Source organism: Notechis scutatus, chromosome 3, assembly GCF_049901735.1.
Source record: "Notechis scutatus isolate UNSWTSFEM ecotype Mainland chromosome 3, rNotScu1.2, whole genome shotgun sequence".
In the NCBI taxonomy this organism is placed as follows: Eukaryota; Metazoa; Chordata; class Lepidosauria; order Squamata; family Elapidae; genus Notechis; species Notechis scutatus.
Window position 1 is genome coordinate 115,625,857 of NC_142011.1, and position 27,417 is coordinate 115,653,273.

The 27,417-nt window shown below is 40.3% G+C and overlaps 4 protein-coding genes across 5 annotated transcripts in view; all 4 read right to left on the reverse strand.

Annotated features, from left to right (window-relative positions):
• The window catches only part of LOC113426379 (protocadherin beta-16-like), a 138,365-nt gene that overhangs the window by 58,357 nt on the left and 52,591 nt on the right, over nucleotides 1-27,417 (reverse strand). The gene's annotated exons all lie outside the window — the stretch shown is intronic.
• LOC148131367 (protocadherin beta-16-like) lies at nucleotides 1,256-3,972 on the reverse strand. Its single transcript, XM_087958997.1, has one exon. The coding sequence runs from the start codon at nucleotides 3,752-3,754 to the stop codon at nucleotides 1,256-1,258; it is 2,499 nt and encodes an 832-aa protein (XP_087815123.1). The 5' UTR covers nucleotides 3,755-3,972.
• On the reverse strand, nucleotides 16,279-19,037 carry LOC148131368 (protocadherin beta-16-like). The gene has a single exon (XM_087961004.1). The coding sequence runs from the start codon at nucleotides 18,744-18,746 to the stop codon at nucleotides 16,296-16,298; it is 2,451 nt and encodes an 816-aa protein (XP_087817130.1). The 5' UTR covers nucleotides 18,747-19,037; the 3' UTR covers nucleotides 16,279-16,295.
• On the reverse strand, nucleotides 23,090-25,752 carry LOC148131369 (protocadherin beta-16-like). Its single transcript, XM_087958998.1, has one exon. The coding sequence runs from the start codon at nucleotides 25,586-25,588 to the stop codon at nucleotides 23,090-23,092; it is 2,499 nt and encodes an 832-aa protein (XP_087815124.1). The 5' UTR covers nucleotides 25,589-25,752.

Here is a 27,417-nt window from a genome sequence, read left to right on the forward strand (position 1 = left end):
GAAAATGATAGTCCTACCAAAGTACACCTTGGGCCTAGAATCTTGTTCTGATAGTAGAGTTCACACTAGTCACTGCAACACTGCAAAGAGAACTCCTGCGATATAGTGATTAAAGTTTGGAAATCAATAGATCAAACCATGGTCAATTTTAAACTGACAGCCATTGCAAACCACTATTTAAAGTATTTGGACAAAATGTTTGGACACAGTTGCCTAATACATCATAGAATCATAGAGTTGGAAGGAACTTTGAAGGTCTTCTAGTCCAACTCTCTGCCCAAGGCAGGAAACCTTATTGCATCCTGGACAAATGGCTATCCAGGCTTTTCTATAAAATTCCAGGGAAGGAGCATTCATAACTCTGGGAGGCAAGCTGATCCATTGATTAATTGCTCTCACTCTCGGGAAATTTCTCCTAAATTCCAGGTTGGATCTGTCTTTAACAAGCTTCCACCCATTGTTTCTTGTGCTGCGCTCATTCTTAAATCCTATCCACCTAAACATAGATTGACCAGACAATAAGATGATAACATCTTTGATCAATTGATAAACACAGTATTTCCTTGTGATAGGAAAATATGAAGAAGTTAAAACAATATTTTTTTTAAAAGATAATTTTAAGTTGATAGGTTGTCAGATCATCTTACAAGTTCCCCAAGTTCAATACTGGCAATAGAATCTTTCAATTCCAGGTGGTAAATTGTTTTGACAATCTCTAAATGGGGAAATATTTCAGAGTATTTATTTTATAAAATTCAATCTATATGTCAAAAATTCTAGAAGATAATTATAGTAGGGAAAAATGCTCTTGTAGGGAACTGTAATAGAAATTTGAACTCCTGAGTTTTCAATATTGCTCCTTTTAGGAGGATTTCTGGAACACTTTGCTCTATGTTGTAATCTGCAGCTCGGTAAGACTTACCTGAGCAGTTTGCAACCCTCCCTGCCAGGTTCCACACTGAAACTGCTTGTGGGAAATCTGTACAAAAGGTTGCAAATTGTGGCCACATGATCACGGGGTGCAGAGTCATCCTATGTGTGAGCTGGGTGCCAAGCATCCAGATCGCAATCAAAGGATCATGGAGGCCCTGGGACAACTGGAACTTCTAGGATTGGTCGTAACTACCACTCAGTGCATTATAATATTAAATGTTCGCTGAAGCCAAGGATTACCTAGAAAAGAATTGTGATCTATGCTCTCAACTAAAATTAAAGTAAAATTACCTGTTTCTTTAATAAATAACCAGCATGTAGTTCACGAATAACTGATAGAGCAAAAAGAATGGAGGGAGAATGAATAGGAAGAGGCTGAATTAATTGTATGTTTTTTCCTCACCTCTTTCTTTGTGCCATTAACTGCAACCTCCTCAGAAGTATCTTGGATGCCTGCAGAAATACTATTGTTCCCTGTGACGTTAGCATCTCCCACCGAAAAGACCGGAAAGAGAGGCCTGAGAAATCGGAACTCGCTACTTAAGGATCCACCAGTCAAACAAACATCATAACGGTAAGTCTTGGAAAGCGACCCGTTCTGTGAATCAGCACAGTTCTCTTGGGTATCAACACTGGCAGGTGGGAAGTGAGGAACAGCCGCAGTAAAATGGCTTTGGGGATCCTTCTTGAAGACTTTCACCACAATAAACACAACAATGCAGACCAGGAACACAAAGGAGACTGCAGCCAAGCAGATCACCAAATACTTGGTCAAGGTTTTGTCTTCTTCCGGTTCTTGCACACTGACATCCACCCTCCTCAGGAAGGGATCCGAAAAGCCATCCACAAGAAGAACATTAAGCAACACCGTGCTGGTCTGTGGAGGAAGACCGTTGTCTCTGACCTGTATCACCAGCCTCTGCTTGTTAGTGTCTCGCTCATTCAGGGCTCTCCTGGTTTTCACTTCCCCATTCTGCGCTCCTATGCTGAAAAGGGCTGGGTCTGTGGCCTTCAGCAATTCATAGGAAAGCCAAGAGTTTTGGCCAGAATCTGCATCCACTGCAACCACCTTGGTGACCAGATAGCCGGCCTCGGCTGACTTGGGAACCAGCTCATTGCATGGGGATGTGTTGTTCTGGAGGGGATACAGGAAGAAGGGAGCATTGTCATTCTCATCTAAAATGTGGATTCGGACAATCACTTCTGAGCTCAGGGAAGGAGAACCTCCATCAGATGCCCTCACAGTAACCCTGAAGCCTCTTATCTGCTCATAGTCCAGGGACCGGAGGGCATACATGTTTCCGGTTTCAGAGTTGATTGAGATGTAAGAGGTCACCAGGCCCTCACTCTTCCCGGGCAGAACTAAGTAACTCACTTTAGCATTCAGCTTTGTGTCCAGATCCAGAGCGTGGACTGAGCCGATGAGCAAGCCTGGAATATTATTCTCCCGGATCTGCATGTCATATGAAGACTTTTCAAAAAGGGGAGAGTTGTCATTGACGTCAGAGATCTGAACATTAATCAATCTTGTTGAAGTGAGCCTAGGAGATCCCCAGTCAATGGCTGTGATGGTGATGTTGTATTCAGAGACTGTCTCTCTGTCTAGGGGACTTTGGAGCACAAGCTGATAAAAGTTGTTTGTGGTGGCTTTGAGCACAAAAGGGAGGTTCATCTCCACGGAGCAGACCGTTTTGCTGTTGTCTCCAGAGTCTTGGTCTCTCACACTGAAGAGGGCCACCATTGTGTCCAAGGGAGAATCCTCCTTTAAAGTGCTGGTCAGAGATATGATGGACACTTCTGGGGGGTTGTCATTCTCATCTTCAACCTCTATCAGTACGTTGCACTGACCTGGAAGACCCCCTCCATCTGTTGCTCTGATGTCCATGTTATAGCTTTTCTCTTTTTCATAATCAATCTGTCCCCAAACAGTTATTTCACCAGTAATTTCATTTAAATAAAACAAATTGTTTATTCGTTCAGGCACTTGATGGAATGAGTAGAGGATCTGTGCATTTAAACCCACATCACTATCTGTAGCTTCCACCTTCATCACAAGAGTGCCCTTAGGGAGATTCTCCTTTATTCTTGCCTTGTATTCAGACTTACTAAACAGAGGAAAGTTATCATTATTATCCAGAACATTAATATTAATTTGAACTGTGCCGGTTTTCTTTGGAACTCCTCCATCAATAGCCATTAGAATCAATCCAAGGTGTGGCATCTTCTCCCTATCTAGTGATTTCTTCAAAACAAGGTATATATTGTCTTTTCTCTCTTCATTCTTTTGTACTTCAAGCTGAAAATGCTCATTGGAACTGAGAATGTAATTTTGGATGCTATTATCTCCTATGTCGTCATCCTGAGCTAATTCTAAGGGAAATATCATACTTATTGGAAAATTTTCAGGAATGTCCACCTTAACTTCGTTTTTCCAAAATTTGGGTGCATTGTCATTCACATCTTCTATCTTGATTTCAATATTAAAGATCTCTAAGGGGTTTTCCAAAACCAACTGAGAAAGAAGTAGACAAGGATCACTCTGGCCACATAAAGCTTCTCTGTCTATTTTATCATTAATCAACAGATTCCCAGTATGAATATCAAGGTGGAAGTATTCCTGGGTGCCCTCAGCAACTAAATGTGCTTTGCGTGTGAAGAGCTCCCCTGTTTCCAGTTTCAATTCCTTCAGCACATTAGCCACCAGAAACCCCCTTTTCTTTTCTTCGGGGACAGACAAGCGAATTGAAGCACACATTACTCTAAGGAATGAGAAAGAGAGAAGGACATACAGACCTTGCCTTTTCCAAAAGCAATTCTCCATGATTCCAGTCTCTTCCTTGTAGCCTCAGATTCTGCCCCAAAATTCAGTCCTTCCTTCCTTTATGATTTAATTGTTCAAATCATATTCAATTGTTCAGTTTTTTGCCACTTTATAATCTGCAAACGTTTCACTGCCAAAGTCAGATTCCTTTTGTTCAATTTTGTGTTACTCTCTGCCCTCATTCTGAGCAAGCAGAACAGAACTAAATTTCTTTGTTAATATCGCCACCATGTGGTGAACTAGGCAAAAATTCTATTTACATGGTTTAGACTCAGTAATCACATTGAATCCATTTTTAACTATCCACTAGCTAGCCTACCAAGCAGATTATCTCATTAGCATTTTGATTATATAGAAAAAGAAACAGAGTGACAATCTGCACAAAAATCTTATATTCTGTTTCCCATCAATGATCAAAGCTACCAAAACCAGAACCATAAAAGACCGATTAGGAATTCAAATTAAAATAGGCAAGAATATATAAGAGAACACCTGTCCACTGGAAAGGAACCTATGTGGTTCCCATCTTCAAAAAAAAGGGGGGGGGGGTGCTGGTGGTGGTAGAAAAACAGATCCAGGAAACTACAGACCAATCAAGCTGACAATACTTGAGAAGATCCTGGAAGAGATAATCAAGGAACAGATCTGCAAACACATGGAAGAAAGCAAACTTATAATCAGAAGCCAATATGGATTAATCCAAAACCAATCTTGCCAATCTTATTTCATTCTTTGTCAAACTAAAATGACTACATTAGTGGACCACTGAAATGCTGTGGACACCATATATTTGGATTTTAGTAAGACATTTTTAATAAAGTGGACAACAACCTACTTTTGGGGAAGCTAGGAAAATGTAGGATAGACAGCATTACCACTAGCTGGATTTGTAACTGGCTAACAAACCATACTCAATTAGTAGACTCCATCCAGCCACCTCATTCTCTGTCGTCCCCTTCTTCTATTGTCCTCAATCTTTCCCAGCATTAGGCTCTTCTGCAGTGAGTCCTTCCTTCTCCTTAGGTGGGCAAAGTATTTGAGTTTCATCTTCAGGATCTGGACTTCTAAAGAGCAATCAGGGTTAATCTCCTCTAGGACTAACTGGTTTGAATCCAAAAGGCCCAAATAAAACCCCCCCCTTCTTCGGGGGGCCCTAGGGGGGGGGGGGGGGGGGGGGGGGGGAAAACAAAAGCGTCGACTGTCGTTTTTTGGGGGGGGGTGTTGTTTTCAAAAGAAGCTCTAAACTTGCCACAACTTTTGTTGTGATCCACACATATCAAAGGCTTTAGCATAGTTCAATGTTTCTCCCAAGAAGTCTTAATTCAATTTTTGATTCATCCAGTCCTGCCTTTCTCATGATGTGCTCTGCATATAAGTTAAATAGGCAGGGCGACAGTATATAGCCTTGCCAGACTCCTTTCCCAATTTTGAACCATTCAGTGGTTCCGTGTCCAGTTCTCACTGTTGCTTCTTGGCCCACATATCAGTTTCTCAGGAGACAAATAAGATGGTCTGGTACTCCCATCTCTTTAAGAACTTGCCATAATTTGACTTTCGGTTTGAGCTTCTTCGGCAACAGACTGAAGCCTCGTCTCTCCGAGGCTTTGATCCATGCTCGCGCTGGAGCGCCCGAGCTGGCTGGTTTTGGGGCTAAGCCACCCGTAGAGGTGGTGAAGAGTGGGGAGACTGCCTGCAGGGTTGAGGAGAGCCACATCTCTCCTCCCCAGCTGGCCATTACTCCCTTTCCTGAAGGCGGTTGTAGCGGTGGTCAGTAATGGCCACCACAAAGAAGAACTCTGACCAGAAAAGAATGTGCAGGAGGAAGATAAGAAGAGAAAGTTTTGGTTGACCGGGTCAAACAGCAAAAGCAACAAATAAGGTACCCTGGAATTTAAACTTAACAACATTGTTCCCAAAGAAGATTTTGAAGCTGCGAAGGAGACAGAGAAGGGAAAGGATTAGTTTTTTTTTCTTCCCTTCCTTATACTAACAGCTAAGAGACTTAAGCAAGAAACTGAAAAAAAATCCACTTTGACATTAATAGGCATCTAAGCTGAAAATAAAAGTCAAAGGGATAAATAAAGATTTCTGGACATTTAAAAGTTTTTAAAAGCTGGAAAGGAGAAAAAAAAAGAATAGAAGGGCAGGATCTGGAAAAATGGAGGAGACTGCCTGGAATTAAGGAATGGAACTGTAATTAAAAGGAACTTACAGTGAAATTTTAACAAGATTCCTTAAAGATACATTTTAATGGAAACTTGGTAACAAAATAATAGAACCCCAGGAAGAGAAAGTGGAAAAAGAAGCAAGTAGAAACAGCCTTGGATTATTTGGATTACTTGGTGATTTTTGGTTTTTGCATCTAGATGACTAAAATTAACTGGGTGGTTGTTTAAAAGTTTTTAAAATGGTATCACTCTTAGAAGAACTGAAAACAGAACTTAAAAATGGAAAGAAGACGCACAAGAAGGGAGAAGTTCTTTTGGCTTCGTGTTTCAATTCTTAGAAATGGAGATCTGGAACTATGAGAAGCAACAAGAAACACTTGCAGAACAAGAAGATTGGGACAAAGAAGAAGCCATCTTTAATGATCAAATAATTTTAAGTGGGGGGAAAAAGAAAAGGGGGGAAAGAGAGTGAAAGGTTTAAGATTAGAAAAAACAACCAAAAAGAAGAACAATTTGAAAGATAAGTATAATATTAGAAAGCAACAGAAGAGGGGATTACAGATGAGAGAGTTAGAAGTAGAGAGACGAGGGGGTAAAAAGGGGAGGGAGAAGAAGAGGGGGAAGAAGGCAAGGAAAAGAAGTTGTAAAAGACAGAAACAAGAAATGGAGAAACAGGAAAAGATATAAGGATTGTAACCATAAGTTTGTTTAGAGATAATGGGTGAAAATGTAATTGTAAAAGGGATTCTGCAAGGTACATAAGATAGCTTTTTGTTATATTACAAATGCAGTGGGAAATAACTTTAGAAAATATGATGATGGATAAAATATTTATTGTAATGCAGTGGGATGTTATAAGGTTCCCAAGGAACTATGATATTCAATTGAAAAGAAATTTTTAAAGGTGTTAAGATTTTAATGCATACCAATGATAGAATTGAATTGGGAGGGGGGGGGGGGGGGGGGATGTGTGGGAATATGTAGCATGGAAGAACCTGTTTGAACTATATGGGGACCTGGTAACATTCTCAGTCCACATACTGCTGGAGCCTAGCTTGTAGGACTTTGAGCATAACTTTGTTAGCATGTGAAATGAGTGCAATGGTGTGGTAGTTTGAACATTCTTTAGCATTGCCCTTCTTTGGAATAGGAATATAAACTGACCTTTTCCAACCCTGTGGCCACTGTTGAGTTTTCCAAATTTGCTGGCAAATTGTGTGTAGCGCTTTTACTGCATCGTCTTTTAAGATTTTGAATAGCTCAGCTGGAATACTGTCACCTCCACTAGCTTTGTTGTTGCTCAGATTTCCTAAGGCCCATTTCACTTCACATTCTAGGACCATGACGGCAAACCTATGACATGAACCATTTGCATGGGCACACGAGCCCCAGCCAAACTTACCTGCACTGCACATGTGGGCACCTCCCAGCTGATTTTCAGCCCATTTGAGGCTGTTTTCACCCTCCTGGAGGCTCTAGGGAAGCCTCTGCAGTCTTGGGAGGCATTGTAGAAATACTGGAAGTGCCAAAATGGGCCCGTTTTTAGCCTCCCAAGGCTCCAGAGGCTTCCCTTGAGCCTCTGGGAGGGCGAAAATGGCCTCCCCATGGCTCCAGAGGCCCTCCGGAGGCTGAAATTGGGCACTTCTGGTATTTCTAGAATGCCCATTTTTTGGCATCCCAAGGCTGCAAAGGCTTGGGGGGGGGGGGGGGGGGGGGGGGGGGGGGGGGGGGGGGGGGGGGGGGGGGGGGGGGGGGGGGGGGGGGGGGGGGGGGGGGGGGGGGGGGGGGGGGGTGGGGGGGGGGGGGGGGGGGGGGGGGGGGGGTTTTTTTTTTTTTTTTTTTTTTTTTTTTTTTTTATTTTTTTTTTTTTTTTTTTTTTTTTGTTTTTTTTTTTTGGTTTTTTTTTCCTTTTTTTTTTTTTTCAGGGATGTTAAGCTTGGTCTTGTATAGTTCTTCTGTGTAATTTTGCCACCTCTTCTTAATCTTTTCTGTTAGGTCCCTGCCATTTTGGTCCTTTATCATGCCCATCTTTGCATGAAAATTCCCTTCATATCTCCAATTTTCTTGAAGTGATCTCTGGTCCTCCGTTCTATTGTTTTCTTCTATTTCTTTGCACTGTTCGTTTAAGAAGGCATTCTTATCTCTTCTAGCTATTCTCGGGAATTCTGCATTCAATTGGGTGTATCTTTCTCTTTCTCCCTTGCCTTTCGCTTCCCTTCTTTCCTCAGCTATTTGCAAAGCTTCCTCAGACAGCCATTTTACTTTCTTGCATTTCTTTTTCTTTGGGATGGTTTTAGTTGCTATCTATTGTACAATGTTGCGAACCTCCGTCCATAGTTCTTCAGGCACTCTTTCTATCAGATCTAATTCCTTAAATCTATTTGTCACCTCTACTGTATATTCATCAGGGATATGATTTAGTTCATACCTGAGTGGCCTAGTGCTTTTCCCTACTTTCTTCAATTTAAGCCTAAATTTTGCAACGAGAAGTTCATGATGTGAACCACAGTCAGATCCTGGTCTTGTTTTTACTGACTGTATAGAGTTCCTCCATCTTTGGCTGCAGAACTCATAGTCAATCTGATTTCTGGGTTGACTGTCTGGTGATGTCCGTGTGTAGAGCCATCTCTTGGGTTGTTGGACTAGAGTGTTTGCTATGATCATCGTATTCTTTTGACAAAATTCTATCAGCCTGTGCCCTGCTTCATTTTGTACTCCAAGGCCAAACTTGCCTGTTATTCCAGTTATCTTTTGGCTTCCTACTTTAGCATTCCAATCCCCCACGATGATAAGGACATCATTTTTTGGTGTTAATTCTATAAAGTGCTGTAGGGCTTCATAGAACTGGTCAGTTTCATCCTCTTCAGCACCAGAGTTGGGACTTGGACTACTGTGATATTGAATGGTTTGCCTTGGATTCGAACTGAAATCATTCTGTAATTTTGGAGATTGTATCCCAATATTGCTTTTCCTACTCTTTTATTGACTATGAAGGCTACTCCATTTCTTCTGAGGGATTCTAGCCCTCAGTAGTATACCTGATGGTCATCTGAATTAAATTCACCGATTCCTATCCATTTTAGTTTGCTGATTCCTAAGATGTCGATGTTCAGTCTTGTCATGTCCAGTGAGGATGTGGAGATGGGCCCTGGAAAGGTGAGGGCCATTCTGAAGTGGGAAGTCCCTGACACCAGAAAACAACTGCAGAGCTTCCTGGGCTTCACCAACTTCTATTGACGATACATCCCCTCATTCACACAGATAGCCAGCCACTCTCTTGGACTATGGAATGCCAACTTGCTTTCAAAAAGCTTAATAGGCTTTTTGGGGCAGAGCCAACTAAGCACCTGAACCTGGAGGAGCCATTTATAATACAAGCTGATGCCAGTGATGTGTCAGTGCGCCATTTGACTCCAAAAAATGTGAAGGGGATGCTGCAACCCTGAGCTTACACTTCCCAGAAGCTGACCGACACCAAATGGCATTGGGCAGTGTGGGAGAAGGAAGTGTATGGTGTTCGATTGGTGCTGCTGACTTGGAGGCAATTCTTAGAAGGCAGTAAGATTCCATTTGAAGTATGGACTGACCACAAGAACCATGAAGCCTTAAGAACCATGAGAAAGTGTCTACTGTAGCTTATTGAAGCCCTTCCAAGCAGGGATGGGCTTCAAAAATTTCAGCAACGGGTTCTCTGCCCGAGTTGCTGGGTGGGCATGGCCATGGTGGGTGTGGCCTAGTCGGCCTCCTGCACCATGGGGGGCATTTTCGCCTTCCCCAGGCTCTGGAGGCTTTCCTCGAGCCTCTGGGAGGGCAAAAACTGCTTCCCCTGGGCTCCGGAGGCCCTCTGGAGGCCGGGAACGGGCCCATTTTCGGATTTCTGGAACTTCTGGCAGGCCCATTTTTTCCCCTCCTCAAGCTTCTGTGCAGGCCCTGCACTTACTTTGCACGCAAAATGGGCTGTGTGGAAACTCCTGGGTGGAATGGGGTGGGCAGGGCCAGCCAGGGGTGAGATTTGGGGGTTCTCCAAACTAGCCATAATATTAGCAATGGGTCCTCCCGAACCTAGCCAAACCCATAGCAACCCACCCCTACTTCCAAGGCTCCAAGTTAAAGCCAGTCAAGGACAAGCTGCCTCCTCCTGTAATGTGGGGTGGGGAACACTATGAGATAAAGAGGATATGGGACTCAAGATACTTTAAGAGGAAATTACAATATTTAGTGCAGTGGAAAGGATATCCCTCAGCCAATGCAGAGTGGGTAGGTGCCCAAAATGTTAGTGCAGACAAGTTAGTAGAAAGGTTCTATGCAAAATAGCTCAACTGGCGAAAGAGATTTGTGAAAGCTAAGACTATCTAAGCAACAATAATTAAGCTGTGTTTGGTATTTTCCATGTGCCCTTTTCCTTCAGCGGGTCGCCATGTCAAGATTGAACCACTTTCCTTCTTTCAAACCTAATGCCTTTCAACTTGCCAATGAACTGAGGGGAGGGAAATGGAATGTGGAGAATGTATGCTGAGATCATGAGAGCTTGGAGCCAGCAAGGACACCATGCTTGAGAAAGAGAGGGACCATTCTCATAACAAAAGACCATCTCACAATTGGACAATGTGACCAACTAGGGGTGGGGAGAAGGAGAAAGTATTGTTTAACAAGGCAAGAACTAGTTTCATTTCTTCAGTATCAACAAGATGTATCCAATAAAGTTTTACTTTTAGGAATTCAATTCTCCCGAGAGTGTTTCCTTGTTTTGGGTTCGCTAATTGGACAGTTGACAATTGGGGTGGGTGGAAGGAAGAGGAGGAGGAGAAAGATTACTTTTCTTACTGCACTAGGAAAATGTGCCTGGAAGTCATATTTGCAGTTGGAGGGAGATAAATGAAGGCTGACATTTTTTGTTTCTACTCTCTATAAGTGGTCAAAGCCCCTTTCAGGTCACAAGACAACTAGGCAGTGTAAATCAAGCCACTACGACCATCCCTTTGAAATGAGCTGCTTATACTAAATGTACTGGTCATCCTTGAAAACTGATAATATCCAGTAAATATCCCAGTATGTTGGCAGCCTGTCCCCACATCTTTCCATGTTGCAAAAAGTGATACTGAAAAGATAATAAAAAAACAGATCTGCAGACATCTAAAAACAGTTAAACTAGAAGCCAGCATGGGTTTGTTAAAAACAGACCAAACTAAACCAATCTTATTTCATTCTTTGACAAAGTGACTAAGTTAGTAGACCAGCAAAATGCTGTGGACATAGTATACTTACATTTCAGCAAGGCATTTGACAACGTAGACCACAACCTACTTTTGGGTAAGCTAGAAAAATGTGAGATTGTTGTCAGAACAGAAGTGGTATTCAGCAGGTTTAAGGATGAATTGATAAAACAAATGAGTATTCAAATAGCAAAAAAGTGAAGCATTTAGGAATATACCTAACAGCAAGATGCATAACACTTAAAGAAGATAACTATACTAAATTAACAAATCAAATAAAGGCGGATCTAGAGAGATGGAAGAACCTGCAACTCTCCTTAATGGGCCCAATAGCCGCAGTTAAAATGAATATTTTACCAAAGATACTCTTTTATTTCAAAACATCCATATAAAGTTAGAGAAAAGCTTCTTTAAAAGTTTGAACTAAACAATCGAAATTTATATGGTAAGGAAAGAAACCGAGAATCAAACTGAAATTAATGCAAGATGCCAAAGAGAAAGGAGGGTTGGCCTGCCTGACTGGGAGTTATATTGTCAAGCTGCAGCACTTATCTGGAGAAAAGAATGGATTACATTAAGGAATAAGAGGCTACTAACACTCGAAGGCCATGATATTCAAGCAGGATGGCACGCTTTTCTTTGGTATAAAAAGGCACAGTACATAAATACTTTCAGAGACATTACATAAGACAGGCCCTCTTGGGGGTGTGGAACAAAATTAAACACCAAAATTACATGGAAATTCCAATCTGGCTCTCTACACTAGAAGCGTTAATATACCCAAATCTGACAAATATGGGGGAAATTGTTGTATATATAAACGAGAAAGGAGAATTGAAAACCAGATCAGAACTAATAGCACAAGAGGTAGAATTGGAGTGGTGGTAAGATTTGGTGGGGGAAGAAAGAAAGGGGAAAGGCGGAGAAAAGCCACAAAGTTTTAAAATTAGATGGGAAAAGAGGAATCCTTTTTAGGGATAATGGGTAAAGCATAAATTTTTTTAAAAAGATTCTGCAAGGTACACAAGATGGTACTGTAACATTCGTATTAGAAATAGAAAATTAGAATGGCTTAAGAGTTAATAAGAAATTAAAATGTTGAAATGTTTAATAATGTTTGATTTTTAAAATGTAATAAAATATTGAAGGGAAAGGCAATGAGAATGCTATAAGATTTATTATTTAGATTTATTACTTAACTACGTATTTAGGAGGATATTATGTATTTAAACATTTTTGATTTTTTATTCTGTTTTTATTGTTACTAAAAGTAAAAATTAGTAGATAGAATGTACCAAGTAGAATCAAATTGGGTATTAGGTGTTATTTTAAATGTTAATTTAATTAATTTAGGGAGAGGATAGAAAGGCATCATACTCTGATTAGAGATTTCAGGAGAAATTTTTTTTTTTTTTCATTATAAGGAATGAGATAGAGGGATAATAAAGGATGGGCAAACGATACAAATATAATGATTTAAATTAAGATGGGTTGAATAAGAGAGAATTATGAAGAGTGAAATGTATGGAGAAGTTTATATGGAAGATACAGAATGGTAAATAAAATAAGTAATGATCTGTAAGATGAGCATGAATATAATTAAAGCCCATATAAAGAGAGGTACCTGGGGCCAAGTTACTTTACTAAAAGATTTTTTATATGTATGTTTGTGTTTGTTTATGTCTTTGAGAGTATTGGTGAAACCTTGTAGAAACATAGAAAGAGAGTGATGATAATCAAGTCAGAAAGAAATAGATGAAATAATATAGAAATGTATTGTATAAGATAAGGTTTTATCTGACTTGTTAAATCTATAATGTAAAAAGGTTCAAATATGTAATGGTTGATGATGATTTGTTTGTTTTTTGAAATTAATAAAACTTGCTTAAAAAAAAAAACTGATAATATCCAGTAAATATCCCAGTATGTTGGCATCCTGTCCCCACATCTTTCCATGTTGCAAAAAGTGATACTGAAAAGATAATAAAAAAACAGATCTGCAGACATCTAAAAACAGTTAAACTAGAAGCCAGCATGGATTTGTTAAAAACAGACCACACTAAACCAATCTTATTTCATTCTTTGACAAAGTGACTAAGTTAAGTAGACCAGCAAAATGCTGTGGACATAGTATACTCAGATTTCAGCAAGGCATTTTACAACGTAGACCACAACCTACTTTTGGGTAAGCTAGAAAAATGTGCGATTGTTGTCAGAACAGAAGTGGTATTCAGCAGGTTTAAGGATGAATTGATAAAACAAATGAGTATTCAAATAGCAAAAAAGTGAAGCATTTAGGAATATACATAACAGCAAGATGCATAACACTTAAAGAAGATAACTATACTAAATTAACAAATCAAATAAAGGCGGATCTAGAGAGATGGAAGAACCTGCAACTCTCCTTAATGGGCACAATAGCCGCAGTTAAAATGAATATTTTACCAAAGATACTCTTTTTATTTCAAAACATCCCTATAAAGTTAGAGAAAAGCTTCTTTAAAAGTTTGAACTAAACAATCGAAATTTATATGGTAAGGAAAGAAACCGAGAATCAAACTGAAATTAATGCAAGATGCCAAAGAGAAAGGAGGGTTGGCCTGCCTGACTGGGAGTTATATTGTCAAGCTGCAGCACTTATCTGGAGAAAAGAATGGATTACATTAAGGAATAAGAGGCTACTAACACTCGAAGGCCATGATATTCAAGCAGGATGGCACGCTTTTCTTTGGTATAAAAAGGCACAGTACATAAATACTTTCAGAGACATTACATAAGACAGGCCCTCTTGGGGGTGTGGAACAAAATTAAACACCAAAATTACATGGAAATTCCAGTCTGGCTCTCTACACTAGAAGTGCTAATATACCCAAATCTGATAAATATGGGGGAAATTGTTGTATATAAGGATATATTAAATGAGAAAGGACAATTGAAAACCAGATCAGAACTAATAGCACAAAAGGTAGAATTGGAGTGGTGGTCATATCTACAAATACAGTCGCGATACACACAGGATGTGAAAACATGGGGCATTAACAACACTAGATAAACTGTTAGTAGGGATTGATGATAAATTGATTAAGGTGATATATAAATACCTATTAGACTATAAAATGAAGGAAAAACAGGTTAAAGAGACTATAGTGGTATGGGCCCAAAATTTCGGATATAATATTGAATTGGCTAGATGGCAGAATATTTGGGGAAAGAATAGGAAATTAACACTGACCACATCATATAAGGAACATTTATACATTTATACTGGGAACAGGCTCTCCTTGTTCCTCTGCCTCCCTTATGTCAGATTCTGGAGGCTCCAGAGTCAGCACGTAACTCTCTGATGGCCCTGGCCCCATCTCTGTGTCGGACACAGATCCCTCGTCTGAGTCCTCCCCAAACTCCAGGACTGGCCCATGTTCCTCCCTACTGTCCAACTCTGCTGCCAGCTCCACAGGCTGCCAGCAGACCACAACAGTATCCAATAACATTTTACTTTTAGGAATTCAATTCTCCTTAGAGTGTTTCTATGTTTTGGGGTTCACTAATTGGACAGTTGACAGTTGGGGTGGGTGGAAAGAGGAGGAGGAGGAGAAAGATTACTTTTCTTACTGCACTAGGAAAATGTGCCTGGAAGTCATATTTGCAGTTGGAGGGAGATAAATGAAGGCTGACATTTTTTGTTTCTGCTCTCTATAAGTGGTTGAAGCCCCTTTCAGGTCACAAGACAACTAGGCAGTGTAAATCAAGCCACTACGACCATCCCTTTGAAATGAGCTGCTTATACCAAATGTACTGGTCATCCTTGGAAACTGATAATATCCAGTAAATATCCCAGTATGTTGGCATCCTGTCCCCACATCTTTCCATGTTGCAAAAAGTGATACTGGAAAGATAATTAAAAAACAGATCTGCAGACATCTAAAAACAAATAGTTAAACTAGAAGCCAGCATGGATTTGTTAAAAACAGACCACACTAAACCAATCTTATTTCATTCTTTGACAAAGTGACTAAGTTAGTAGACCAGCAAAATGCTGTGGACATAGTATACTCAGATTTCAACAAGGCATTTGACAACATAGACCACAACCTACTTTTGGGTAAGCTAGAAAAATATGAGATTGCAGTCAGAACAGAAGTTGTATTGAGCAGGTTTTGAGCAGTTCTGGTAGCAGAAACTTTGAGTAGTTCAGAGAACTGGCAAATATCAGCTCTGACTGGCCCCGCCCCATCTCGTCTCCGCCTCCCAGGTCCCAGCTGATCAGCTGGGTTTTCTTTTGTTGCCCTGGACAAGAGAACGGAGCTGGAAAGCAGGTTAGTGGGGTGATGATGGAATGGGGATTTTGCAGTATCCTTCCCCTGCCACAGCCACCAAGCCATGCCCATAGAACCGGTAGTACAAGTTTTTGAATCTCACCATTGCGTCAGAAGTTGTGGGTGGAAGTTTTTAAGAAGAAACTGGATAATCACTTGTCTGAAATGATGTAGGCTCTCCTGCTTGAGCAAGGGGCTGGACTAAAGGAGCTCCAAGATCTCTTCCAGCTCTATTCTCATTGATTCATTTTGGAGAGAAACCTCCTGCAGTCTGTATGGCAAGAGTTTGTTCAGTCCAACAACTCTCTGCCTACCCAAAGTTTTCATTTTGACTGAAGAAGTTACTTGGATGAGTAACGAAATGTCTCACTTTTAATAAACTTTGATCCAGTGGCCATGATTTATCAAATTGATTGATTTTCACTGACCAATTCTGCATTACAGATGCCTAGAATTGGACCCAGAAGCAGGCATGCAGCCAATGCAGATCACAGATATTACATGGGCCAGTCTCCAGGCCCCAAGAATTGCCCATGCCACCATACACTGCACCAGCTGCAGCTTCCAAATTTCAAAAACCTTGCAAATTGTTTCCTTCTGGGAAAATTGTATGATTTTCTTTCAAGGCAGTGCATATTTTATAGCTTCTCACCTAACAGATTACATAGGACAATGCAGGATAAATACCCATATAGAAACTACAATACATGTAAAACCAATACACATTTCTCGGTACATTACTCTAAATAAATTATTTTTCTCGAAATTCACAGTAATGTACATTAATAGACAATCTCTCATTTTTAGAAATTAATTATTTATGAGTTACTCAAACCATATAGGTTTATAATATAATTACATTAATAATTATTCTCACCTGGGATATATGCTCTCTTTCCTCCAATTGATTAGGAAGATCACAGCACTCATTTCCAATGTGTGGATTCAGCATAGTTCTATGATGCTCCATAGTAAAAACAGGAAAGAAAGGCCTAAGGAACTTGAACTCACTGCTCAGAGACCCATCAGCTAAGCACACTTCATAGCTGTGGGCCTGGGAAGATGTCCCAGAATTAGGATCCACACACTTGTCTTGCAAATTTGGTCCTTCAGGGAAATTTGATGCAGAACTTCCTACGAACTTACTTCGCTTCTGAAATTTGGTTGCAATAAACACCATGACAGAAAGCAGAAAAATGGATGAGATGGCAACCAAGCAGATAATCAAATACATTGTTAGAGTATGATCTCCTTCCTGCAGGATTTCACCCTTAGGATTATCCATAATTTTCATGTAAGGCTCGGAGAAGCCGTCCACTAGAAGAATTCTTAGAGTCGCAGAGGCAGACTGAGGAGGATGCCCATTATCCCTAACTACCACAATAAGAGTGTGTTTGAAACTGTCTCGGGTGTTCATTGGCCTCATGGTTTTTACCTCTCCGTTCTGAGTCCCAACAGCAAAGAGACTTGGATCTGTGGCCTTCAGCAACTGATAGGAAAGCCAAGAATTCTGCCCTGAATCTCTGTCCACTGCCACCACTTTGGTGACTAGGTAGCCTGTCTCTGCTCCCCGGGGAACCAGATCATTTGATGGAGAAGTGCTGTTCTGAAGGGGGCAGAGGATGAAGGGGACATTGTCATTTTCATCCGTGATAAGAACTCGGACCATTGTTTCTGAGCTCAGTGGAGGGGAGCCCTTGTCTACAGCCCTCACCATCACCTGGAAATCCTGTATATCCTCGTAATCCACAGATCGAATGGCATACAAGTTCCCAGTTTCAGAGTTGATGGAGATGTAAGATGATGCAGGCTCTTCCCTGATCTTTCCAAACAAAAGAGAGTAGGTTACTTTGGCATTCTCTTCTGTGTCCACATCCGCGGCATGGACTGATCCAATGAGCAGCCCTGGAATGTTGTTTTCTCGTAAGTGCAAATTGTAGAAACTTCTTTCAAACATTGGAGGGTTATCATTGACGTCTGAAAGTAGAATGCTAATAACTGTCACTGAAGTGAGTCTGGGAGAACCTTGGTCGGTGGCTGTGATGGTGATGTTATATTGTGGCGTTTCTTCTCTGTCCAATGGCTGTTGAGTCACAAGCTGGTAGTAATTGTTCTCAGTCAGTTTTAGTATAAAAGGCAGGTTTTTCTCAGTGTTGCAGGTAGTTCTGCCATTGTCTCCGGAGTCTCGATCTCTGATGCCAAAAAGAGCCACCAGTGTTTCCGGGGGAGAATTTTCTGGTAAAGGATTAGTGATGGATGATACAATTATTTCTGGAGCATTGTCATTCTCATCTTCAATCTCAACAAGAACTGTACAATAAGTGGACAATCCCCCTCCATCTGTGGCTTTGATGCTGAGTTCATAATTATGATTTTCTTCATAATCAATTTTCCCTACAAGCGTAATTTCCCCAGTATGATTGTTTAACCTGAATGATCGGAGTACTTCTGCTGGTGCTTGGCTAAAAGTGTAAATGATGTGGGCGTTGGATCCAATGTCTTTGTCAGTGGCTTCAACTTTAGCAACCAATGAACCTGGATGACTATTTTCCATTAGCTGCACTTTATACACTGTTTGTTCAAATTGGGGCACATTATCATTGTTATCCAGAATATCAATAATTATCTGTGCTGTGCCAGTTCTCCTTGGGATCCCTCCATCCACAGCTTCCAGAGTGAGGATAAACTGAGGGATCACCTCGCGGTCTAATGGTTTTGTCAAAACCAGTTCTGCATATTTCCTGCCATCATTTTGACTTTGTACATCCAGCTTAAAATATTCGCTTGTGCTAAGTATGTAGTTCTGGATAGCATTTTCCCCTTTGTCTAAATCATGTGCTGTCTCCAAAGGGAAATGTGCATTTATGGGAGTCTGTTCAGGTATTTCAAAAAGGAATTGATTCTGAGAGAACAAAGGGGAATTATCATTGACATCTTCTACCTGAACTTCAATTTTAAAGAATTGAAGAGGATTTTCCAGCAAAATTTCAGAGAATAGAGTGCAAAGATCACTCAGACCACACAAAGCTTCTCGGTCAATTTTATCCCTTAATATTATATTCCCAGAATGAGGATCCAGCTGGAAATTCTGCCTGGAACTCTTAGAAATCAACTGTGCTCTGCGAGCAGAGAGCTCCTTCACATCGACTTTCAAATCTTTTAGAACATTTGCTACTATTGATCCAGTTTTTTTCCCCTCAGGCACTGAATAGCGGAATGGTTCACACCACATACCAGAGCTACATAGAGAAATAAAGAACAAGACCACTTGCCTGCTAGGACGAGATGCTTCCATTTTCCCAGCCTCTTTCAGGAAAGGTCATACATTCAGTAAGATTCTTTATAAAGCAATTCCTATAATTTCCTTTATATAGTCTGACCAAAATCCAATGGGAGTCATTTTTTTGTATTCATGCTCGGATATTTTCTTAGGAAATTTCTCAAGATTTAATTGAAAGATGTTGCCTTTTGTTCTGAGATTCCTTTGTCTAATGACTAGATCATTCTGAAGTAAATGAATCTCTCTTTTTACTGTTTGGTGCAATAGCACCACCTTGTGTGTAAAGTAAAATGTAGCACTGGTTTATGAAACTTGAATAGGGCATTTATTCTAGTGCATGGAATAGTGTGTGCATCTTTTCAAAAGACTAAAGTATTCCTTCTGTGTACATTCTTGGTGTTATCTGTCATAGCAAGAAATTATATGTTAACAGCTTTCAATCTACAGAAAAAGGATGCCTCCCAAAATGTAAGCGCTATAACTTTTGGTTTGATTGTGACATGAATGTGTGTATAATAATGTGTATAAAGTAAGTACAAGGATCCAGAGGAATGCCACTTGTGTGTTATATTTTTAGTTGCACCTTTTCATATCATGAGTTTATAATGGCCATGTAAGTTATACTTGGAAACAATCATGATTTTCCCTTCCACTCCTATCTACACATTTCATATTTCCTTTCAGAAGGAAATTACGCAGCCAGGAATCTAAATTAAAAATTCTCCAGTTGCAGAAGTTGTCACTGCATTTTGTTTGTTTCTTTTTTCTTATTACTTTGTAGAGGTTTTTACCTCTCTTGTCTGTCTAATGTTTTGTTTTGGATTTTTTTCATATTTTTGTAACAAATGATGTAAACAGAAGAGAAGAACAGGAATGAATAATTGAGTATCATGTTAGACCATTTTGGAACAGGGGTGGAGACTGTTTTCTTATATTTCATATCTAAAAATTCAGAAATGTTCAATGTATCTTTGAAGCTGAGATGTAGACAGACAACAACCTGTGTTACATTCAAATTTCCAGAGGTATACCTTTAATAATTTATCTAGCAAAGGTTTAAGGGCTTAGAGCTGACTTAATCAGCTGAATGGAGTGTAGGTTTTTTAATAATAATATAATAACATAATTATTATTATTACTAATAATATTTTAATAATAATTGCTGTATGTATGATGAACCATAATAATAAAAATTGCAAAGGGCAATTTTTCTCGGAACAGTTTACAGTGTGCAATGAAATTGTTAACACCATTAAACAACATCTGCCTCTCCCAGCTCCTTTGCAGCGACACAATAGGTGAATAAAAATGCCAAATCCAGTCTGATTGTCTAGCACAAGGGTGTCAAACTAAAGGCCTGGGGGTTGGATCTGGCCTGCGGAGTGCTTAGACCTGGCCCACAGGGCCACCCTGGAAACAGTGAAGGACTGGCCTGCGGTACCTCTACCAGCAAAAATGGAGCTCGGGAGGGCCGTGGGAATTAAGATGCCCTATGGAAGAGACTGGAGAAAGATGATCGTTACAAATACCTGGACATCCTTCAAGCTAAGCATCTTTTAAGCACACCAGAGTTAAGAAGAAGAAGATCAGAAATCAAGAAAGTGAAGATGATTTTAAAGTCCAAACTCAGTAGAGGAAATACCATCAAGGCAATTAACACCTGGACAAGCCCAATCATTAGATTCACAATACTAGAAATAGTGGAGTCGACTCAAGCAGAACTAAAAGCCTTGGCTAGGAAGACCAGAAAAATAATGACAATGAATTAAGTCAGAATTAAGAAGACAGCAACAGACAGCAAATAGGATTTCTGCAAAGAAGCTGAAGAAATCGTGTACCATGTAGATAAGCTGCTGTAAGAATATCACACAGATTGATTACAAATAGTGGCATGACAAAGTAGCAACGATGGTGCATTGGAAGATCTGCAAGAATTCTGTTTGCCTGCAAGTAAGAACTGGTGGGATTATAAAATGGAGAAAATAATAGAAAACAAAGAAGCTAAAGTGCCCTGGGACTTTAGAATTCAAACAGGGAGCATAAATAACATTCAAGACTTAATAGTTGTTCTTAAGAAAGACACCACCACCACCCCGCCACCGCCAAATAAAACCCTGGATAGTGGATGTGGCGGTATCTGAAGACAGCAGAATGCAAGAGAAAGAACTGGAGAAGATAACAAAATACAAAGGCCTGCAAATGGAAATAGAACAACTGTCAGATCCCTGTATCTGCCATTCTTCAAAAGAAGAAGAAGGTGGGGGGGGATTTGGTACAAGTAATCATTTTTGATGTAACCTGAATATATTAAATCCTATATTGATTCTGTATAACTTGCATATGATATACAACTGGAGGACTGGAGCCAGATGTCCAGAAACTTGTCACCTCTTGAAGAGATAACAAGATGAGAAGGAACCATAAAAATTCCAGCTCTGGAAGATACCCCTGGGAACTCTGCTAAGATACCTTCCCAGAGAAGGGGAGGGGGGGAATTAAAATGTTGGTTCTTTGTTTGACTAAATTCACATTTGAATAAGGGGAGGGATTCTAACTTCCTTTATCTATGAGTGTATACCTGGGGATATCTTAGACTCTGCTTTGCCTGGTGTTGAGATAAAATCCCTTTCAATAAAGGATTCCTTTTGAAACACCTGGTCTTCAGAAGTTAATTCTTTTCGATTGAAGGGAAAAAGTTCAGTGCTTACAACAACTGTGGCAAAAGAAATTAAATACAATATTTATCCTCAGTCATGGCCAGGAATTGAATCTGGGCCCCTTATTTATTTAAAAAAACAAATAAACACTCTGACACTGAACTGCTCTGATCCTTCTCCAACTTGATACTAACCATGTCCACTTACAAACTGCATGCTGTTTTCCCCAAATCCAGGCTGGCAGTGTGGAAGTTGGATTAAATGTCCTTGGGAATAGAATATAGAGACACAAGAGTAATAAAAAGTTGTGCCTTCCAAGATGGCATGCACTGTTCCAAAGGACTAAGGTTAACTTATAATGGGTTTCACGCAGGGTTTCATAGTTTCTCAAACTGGATTGCAACTCAGAGAAATTTAAAGGAATGTAGAAAGCAACCTTGTCTTGAGAAAATGATAGTCCTACCAAAGTACACCTTGGGCCTAGAATCTTGTTCTGATAGTAGAGTTCACACTAGTCACTGCAACACTGCAAAGAGAACTCCTGCGATATAGTGATTAAAGTTTGGAAATCAATAGATCAAACCATGGTCAATTTTAAACTGACAGCCATTGCAAACCACTATTTAAAGTATTTGGACAAAATGTTTGGACACAGTTGCCTAATACATCATAGAATCATAGAGTTGGAAGGAACTTTGAAGGTCTTCTAGTCCAACTCTCTGCCCAAGGCAGGAAACCTTATTGCATCCTGGACAAATGGCTATCCAGGCTTTTCTATAAAATTCCAGGGATGGAGCATTCATAACTCTGGGAGGCAAGCTGATCCATTGATTAATTGCTCTCACTCTCGGGAAATTTCTCCTAAATTCCAGGTTGGATCTGTCTTTAACAAGCTTCCACCCATTGTTTCTTGTGCTGCGCTCATTCCTAAATCCTATCCACCTAAACATAGATTGACCAGACAATAAGATGATAACATCTTTGATCAATTGATAAACACAGTATTTCCTTGTGATAGGAAAATATGAAGAAGTTAAAACAATATTTTTTTAAAAAGATAATTTTAAGTTGATAGGTTGTCAGATCATCTTACAAGTTCCCCAAGTTCAATACTGGCAATAGAATCTTTCAATTCCAGGTGGTAAATTGTTTTGACAATCTCTAAATGGGGAAATATTTCAGAGTATTTATTTTATAAAACTCAATCTATATGTCAAAAATTCTAGAAGATAATTATAGTAGGGAAAAATGCTCTTGTAGGGAACTGTAATAGAAATTTGAACTCCTGAGTTTTCAATATTGCTCCTTTTAGGAGGATTTCTGGAACACTTTGCTCTATGTTGTAATCTGCAGCTCGGTAAGACTTACCTGAGCAGTTTGCAACCCTCCCTGCCAGGATCCACACTGAAACTGCTTGTGGGAAATCTGTACAAAAGGTTGCAAATTGTGGCCACATGATCACGGGGTGCAGAGTCATCCTATGTGTGAGCTGGGTGCCAAGCATCCAGATCGCAATCAAAGGATCATGGAGGCCCTGGGACGACTGGAACTTCTAGGATTGGTCGTAACTACCACTCAGTGCATTATAATATTAAATGTTCGCTGAAGCCAAGGATTACCTAGAAAAGAATTGTGATCTATGCTCTCAACTAAAATTAAAGTAAAATTACCTGTTTCTTTAATAAATAACCAGCATGTAGTTCACGAATAACTGATAGAGCAAAAAGAATGGAGGAAGAATGAATAGGAAGAGGCTGAATTAATTGTATGTTTTTTCCTCACCTCTTTCTTTGCGCCATTAACTGCAACCTCCTCAGAAGTATCTTGGATGCCTGCAGAAATACTATTGTTCCCTGTGACGTTAGCATCTCCTACCGAAAAGACCGGAAAGAGAGGCCTGAGAAATCGGAACTCGCTACTTAAGGATCCACCAGTCAAACAAACATCATAACGGTAAGTCCTGGAAAGCGACCCGTTCTGTGAATCAGCACAGTTCTCTTGGGTATCAACACTGGCAGGTGGGAAGTGAGGAACAGCCGCAGTAAAATGGCTTTGGGGATCCTTCTTGAAGACTTTCACCACAATAAACACAACAATGCAGACCAGGAACACAAAGGAGACTGCAGCCAAGCAGATCACCAAATACTTGGTCAAGGTTTTGTCTTCTTCCGGTTCTTGCACACTGACATCCACCCTCCTCAGGAAGGGATCCGAAAAGCCATCCACGAGAAGAACATTAAGCAACACCGTGCTGGTCTGTGGAGGAAGACCATTGTCTCTGACCTGTATCACCAGCCTCTGCTTGTTAGTGTCTCGCTCATTCAGGGCTCTCCTGGTTTTCACTTCCCCATTCTGCGCTCCTATGCTGAAAAGGGCTGGGTCCGTGGCCTTCAGCAATTCATAGGAAAGCCAAGAGTTTTGGCCAGAATCTGCATCCACTGCAACCACCTTGGTGACCAGATAGCCGGCCTCGGCTGACTTGGGAACCAGCTCATTGCATGGGGATGTGTTGTTCTGGAGGGGATACAGGAAGAAGGGAGCATTGTCATTCTCATCTATAATGTGGATTCGGACAATCACTTCTGAGCTCAGGGAAGGAGAACCTCCATCAGATGCCCTCACAGTAACTCTGAAGCCTCTTATCTGCTCATAGTCCAGGGACCGGAGGGCATACATGTTTCCGGTTTCAGAGTTGATTGAGATGTAAGAGGTCACCAGGCCCTCACTCTTCCCGGACAGAACTAAGTAACTCACTTTAGCATTCACCTTTGTGTCCAGATCCAGAGCGTGGACTGAGCCGATGAGCAAGCCTGGAATATTGTTCTCCCGGATCTGCATGTCATATGAAGACTTTTCAAAAAGGGGAGAGTTGTCATTGACATCGGAGATCTGAACATTAATCAATCTTGTTGAAGTGAGCCTAGGAGATCCCCAGTCAATGGCTGTGATGGTGATGTTGTACTCAGAGACTGTCTCTCTGTCTAGGGGACTTTGGAGCACAAGCTGATAAAAGTTGTTTGTGGTGGCTTTGAGCACAAAAGGTAGATTCATCTCCACGGAGCAGACCGTTTTGCTGTTGTCTCCAGAGTCTTGGTCTCTCACACTGAAGAGGGCCACCATTGTGTCCGGGGGAGAATCCTCCTTTAAAGTGCTGGTCAGAGATATGATGGACACCTCTGGGGGGTTGTCATTCTCATCTTCAACCTCTATCAGTATTTTGCACTGACCTGGAAGACCCCCTCCATCTGTTGCTCTGATGCTCATGCTATAACTCTTCTCTTTTTCATAATCAATCTGTCCCCAAACAGTTATTTCACCAGTAATTTCATTTAAATAAAACAAATTGTTTATTCGTTCAGGCACTTGATGGAATGAGTAGAGGATCTGTGCATTTGAACCCACATCACTATCTGTAGCTTCCACCTTCATCACAAGAGTGCCCTTAGGGAGATTCTCCTTTATGCTTGCCTTGTATTCAGACTTACTAAACAGAGGGAAGTTATCATTATTATCCAGAACATTAATATTAATTTGAACTGTGCCGGTTTTCTTTGGAACTCCTCCATCAACAGCCATTAGAATCAATCCAAGGTGTGGCATCTTCTCCCTATCTAGTGATTTCTTCAAAACAAGGTATATATTGTCATTCCCGTCTTCATTCTTACGTACTTCAAGCTGAAAATGCTCATTGGAACTGAGAATGTAATTTTGGATGCTATTATCTCCTATGTCGTCATCCTGAGCTAATTCTAAGGGAAATATCATACTTATTGGAATATTTTCAGGAATGTCCACCTTAACTTCATTTTTCCAAAATTTGGGTGCATTGTCATTCACATCTTCTATCTTGATTTCAATATTAAAGATCTCTAAGGGGTTTTCCAAAACCAACTGAGAAAGAAGTAGACAAGGATCACTCTGGCCACATAAAGCTTCTCTGTCTATTTTATCATTAATCAACAGATTCCCAGTATGAATATCAAGGTGGAAGTATTCCTGGGTGCCCTCAGCAACTAAATGTGCTTTGCGTGTGAAGAGCTCCCCTGTTTCCAGTTTCAATTCCTTGAGCACATTAGCCACCAGAAACCCCCTTTTCTTTTCTTCGGGGACAGACAAGCGAATTGAAGCACACATTACTCTAAGGAATGAGAAAGAGAGAAGGACATACAGACCTTGCCTTTTCCAAAAGCAATTCTCCATGATTCCAGTCTCTTCCTTGTAGCCTCAGATTCTGCCACAAAATTCAGTCCTTCCTTCCTTTATGATTTAATTGTTCACATCGTAGTTAATTGTTCAGACTTTTGCCACTTTATAATCTGCATGTATTTCACAACAAAAGAATTGCATCCTCTCCCTCCCCAATTTTTTGTACTAGGTTTCTTCTCCCAATGTTGATCAAGATGCAGAACAGACTAATTCTCCTTGTTAATACTGCCACCATGTGGTCAATCGGGCAAAAATGTATTTTAACTTAGTTGCTTTGCTGCTGTGACTTCCCAACTTACCGCCCCAGAAAAGCAATTCTTTCATTTCTTTCCTTACTGCAATTGGGCCATCTTGGACATAAATACACTGTTAACTGTATAAGTACATATATTAATATAGCTATGCATTGTGAAGTTATATACTGTATAAAAATCTCAAAATGCACCTCAATGCAAGCATTTGCAACAGGTTTAAAATTAAAAATCCCTTTTTTTTCTGCTCTTTTGCAGTGCAAAAGAACTTCTAAACTTTAGCTTTACTATCATGACTAAAACAGCTGAGAAATTTGTCTTGGATGATAGAGTTTGCTGGATCAAAAGTCAGCAGAAATGAGAATGGTGGCAATTTTCTTAAAAAATATTTATCTATCTTATATTTATATAGTGTGGAAAGCCACACCCTTCTAGAAGAATGAAATATTTTGAGGAATCATAAAAAAGTCAGAATATTATATTTCCCAAAGGGAGAAATGGAGAAATATTTTTAAAGAGGCAGAAAGCAACCCTCACTTTCCTTAATAGCCCAGCAGATACTGAGCCCAGCTTTTAGAAATGAAGATTTGGTAATCCATTCAAGACAGGATATTTTGAAACAAAGGCAGCATAGTAGGATTAGCCCTCATTCAAGATCCAAAACAGGACAAAGCTTTTAAGCCATAATAGGAATTGCCCAACATCCTTTCAGAACACAAGCCTCTTCATTACATCATCCAAACTTCAATCAAACGTCTGAGCTCAGACAAATACCTAGGATTTGTACTTTGTACTTTTCCTATAGAGGCAACTATAACCCCTACATGGCCCCATGGGAGTCTGACAACAGCCAATGGAACATATATTCTTGCACAGGAACAGGAAGTTCAAGTGCAAAGAAGGTATAAAAAAACCCTCACTCTCAACTCCATTTTGTCAGCTGCACCAGACTCACAAACATGTGGTCCTGTTCATCAATAAATGGACCCTCTTTCCAATCAGCCTCCAGCCTCCATTTTGTTTCCAGTGTCTTTCTCCCAGCTCGGAACTGAACCAGATGGATATTTCTTCCAGCAATAACCTATGCACCAGGACAAATTCCTTGTGTGTCCAAACACATTTGGCCAATAAAGAATTCTATTTTATTCTATTCTTTTACAGTAGCTAATTAAGTTCCCTTAGCTAGCTGAGGGCTTTCAATAGCAATGAGAAGGAGGGAGCAGGAGGAGATTCAGGGTTCTACTCATTATTCCTTTACTCCCTTAATTGAGAAGACATTCCTTCCTCTGTGAAGTAGCCCATTAACTGTTGAGGTTAGCCTCTAAGGACATAAAATACTCCAGCCAAAATGGTCAAGATTATTACAGTAGGAGGAAGACCACTTACAAACTGTACTAGCAAAATGTGCCTGGAAGTCAAGTTTACGACCATCTCTTTGAAATGAGCTGTTTATACCAAGTGTACTGGTCATCCTTGAAAACTGATAATATCCAGTAAATATCTCAGTATGTTGGTATCCTGTCCCCACATGTTGCAGAAAGTTCAACTAATGCAGACCACTCTGCATTATTC